Source organism: Penaeus monodon, chromosome 15 (genome assembly GCF_015228065.2).
Source record: "Penaeus monodon isolate SGIC_2016 chromosome 15, NSTDA_Pmon_1, whole genome shotgun sequence".
Lineage (NCBI taxonomy): Eukaryota > Metazoa > Arthropoda > Malacostraca > Decapoda > Penaeidae > Penaeus > Penaeus monodon.
This window is the reverse complement of record NC_051400.1, coordinates 26,006,883-26,008,862: the sequence shown is the minus strand read 5'-3', so window position 1 is coordinate 26,008,862 and position 1,980 is coordinate 26,006,883. Positions and strand designations below refer to the sequence as shown.

Below are 1,980 nucleotides of genomic sequence, written 5' to 3'. Positions count from 1 at the left end.
CCAATTTTCATGTTGCTTCTCCTCCTATAACCTCAAAGAACCAACTCAGAACGAATTATGTACAGCGTCGGAGGCTAGTTAACAATCAGGCTTACAACAACAGCTAATTACAGTTCAGTATAACCTTATATGCTAGTTGAGAGTCTCCCCAAATAGTGCATATTTGTCGAGAACAAAATGCTTTCCTTTTTTGTCAATCTTTGGGACAGTCAGCCGTAGTAAAAACAACACACAGGAATTGTCTTTAAACTAATTAGTGTATTAATCTTTGGTTTTTTGGAAGTTCTATCATGCCTATCATGTTTCTCTCTCTTTTTTCCATAAATTTCTTCACATACACCTATTATAATACTTGTATATGTACAGTGACTGCATCACCATCAGTCTCATACTAACTTAAACTTTTTAATATAAATTATTCATTCAAATGTGGCTGACAAAACCTAATCAAACTAACATTAATATATTTAAAATTAATAACTTGTACAATTTATTGCACTTAACACATAACAACATACCCTTATTTGTAAGTAATACATTGCCTTGCATATTCAGATGCAGTTAACAAAGGATAAAAGTGAATATCCTTAAGAAAAATAAAAATAAATAAATAAAGGCTTAAGGTGTATGCACATGTCTTTTTAAACGACAAACATATTGATTAACAAATCTGTGAAATCGACCAAGTAAAATGCATACACACGACCTCTTCGTTAACACAGAAACAGATTTGTGCTGAGGCAACAGAACTTTCAGTTGTGTTTTTCGTTTTCGCTTCTATCTTTATTAGACTCCAGGTACTTGTCTTGATACCATTCTTTACTTATTAAAAAAACTGAATGTTTCTCTTCCAAAATGTAAATATATTACAGCTTGGTTTCTTTGAATTAATCGTTTTACAGAATTGAAATTGTAATCATATCGCGTTTTGCTCTTGACGAAAAGCAAATATCAGCAAGTCCGCTTTTTGCATCTTTTTGCATCCGGACATTCAATCACAGCTTTCAACGCTGAACAGCACTATAGAACTCACAAGTCAGTATGTTCTTCGTATAAGAATTTCCTCAAGAGTGAAACATTAATTACTTTTCACATTAATGAGACTCCCTTCGTTTGAGAACATGAATTCGACAGTCGACCAGAGGTCAGTCGACCCATTTCTAAATCTCGACAGTCAACTACAATTTCCTCTATGAAATATGAAGAAAATATTTATCGGCAATATTTTCTTCATAAAAAACGTACCTTTACAAATACGTACAGTTCACGTATTTTAACAGTCAACCAGAGCTTACACTGATGAATGAAATAAACACATTATCTTAAAATCAGTGAGCTTTCTTCATGCAAGAAAATATCGACTTTCTTTTGCAGCGAGAATTCAAGGAAAACGTGTAAATCTGAGCCGAACTGAATGAAAATGAACATAAAATCTTTCAACCACAAACAAAAACTGCATTAAAAGGGTGATGAGTGAGCGGAAGAATGACGATACAAAAATAATAAATAAATCAGTCAGCGGAAATGGTGCCGCAGGGGTAACACATGCGTCGCATCTCGAAACGCAAGGGTTCGAGTCGTGGCCACGGTCAAGGATGGACACCAACTTAAGGATGACAAATCCTCAACCATCCAAATAAATAATAAAAAAAGTCCTTCATTATTTTACAAAAGGAGTACGTGGCGCGAAACCACATTTTCAAAAAAGCGAGCGAGCGAGCGGGGGGGGGGCAAAGTGTACCACGATTTTACAAACTTTACAAATCCGTGAGTCCTTCTTCGTACAAGAAAGTGTACCTCGCCCTCACTCTGTGTCCTCCTCCACCCAGGCTATGATCTTCCCATCCACTCCTGGCAGGATATCGTCGTCGTTGAATATCTGTGGGAATTAATTTTAGCGGTTAGGACGCGGGTCTCCTGGGTAAATGGGGGTGAAAAATGGCGGGGGATTTTTACTCGAAATGATGAGGAACTTGCGTC

At 36.4% G+C, this 1,980-nt stretch overlaps 1 protein-coding gene across 1 annotated transcript in view; it reads right to left on the bottom strand.

Annotated features, from left to right (window-relative positions):
• LOC119582282 overlaps window positions 1-1,980 on the bottom strand; it is a gene marked incomplete in the record, with an annotated part of 24,829 nt that continues 22,849 nt past the window's right edge. Inside the window, 1 exon segment of the mRNA XM_037930499.1 lies at window positions 1-1,879. Coding sequence (XP_037786427.1) covers window positions 1,805-1,879 — 75 coding nt within the window.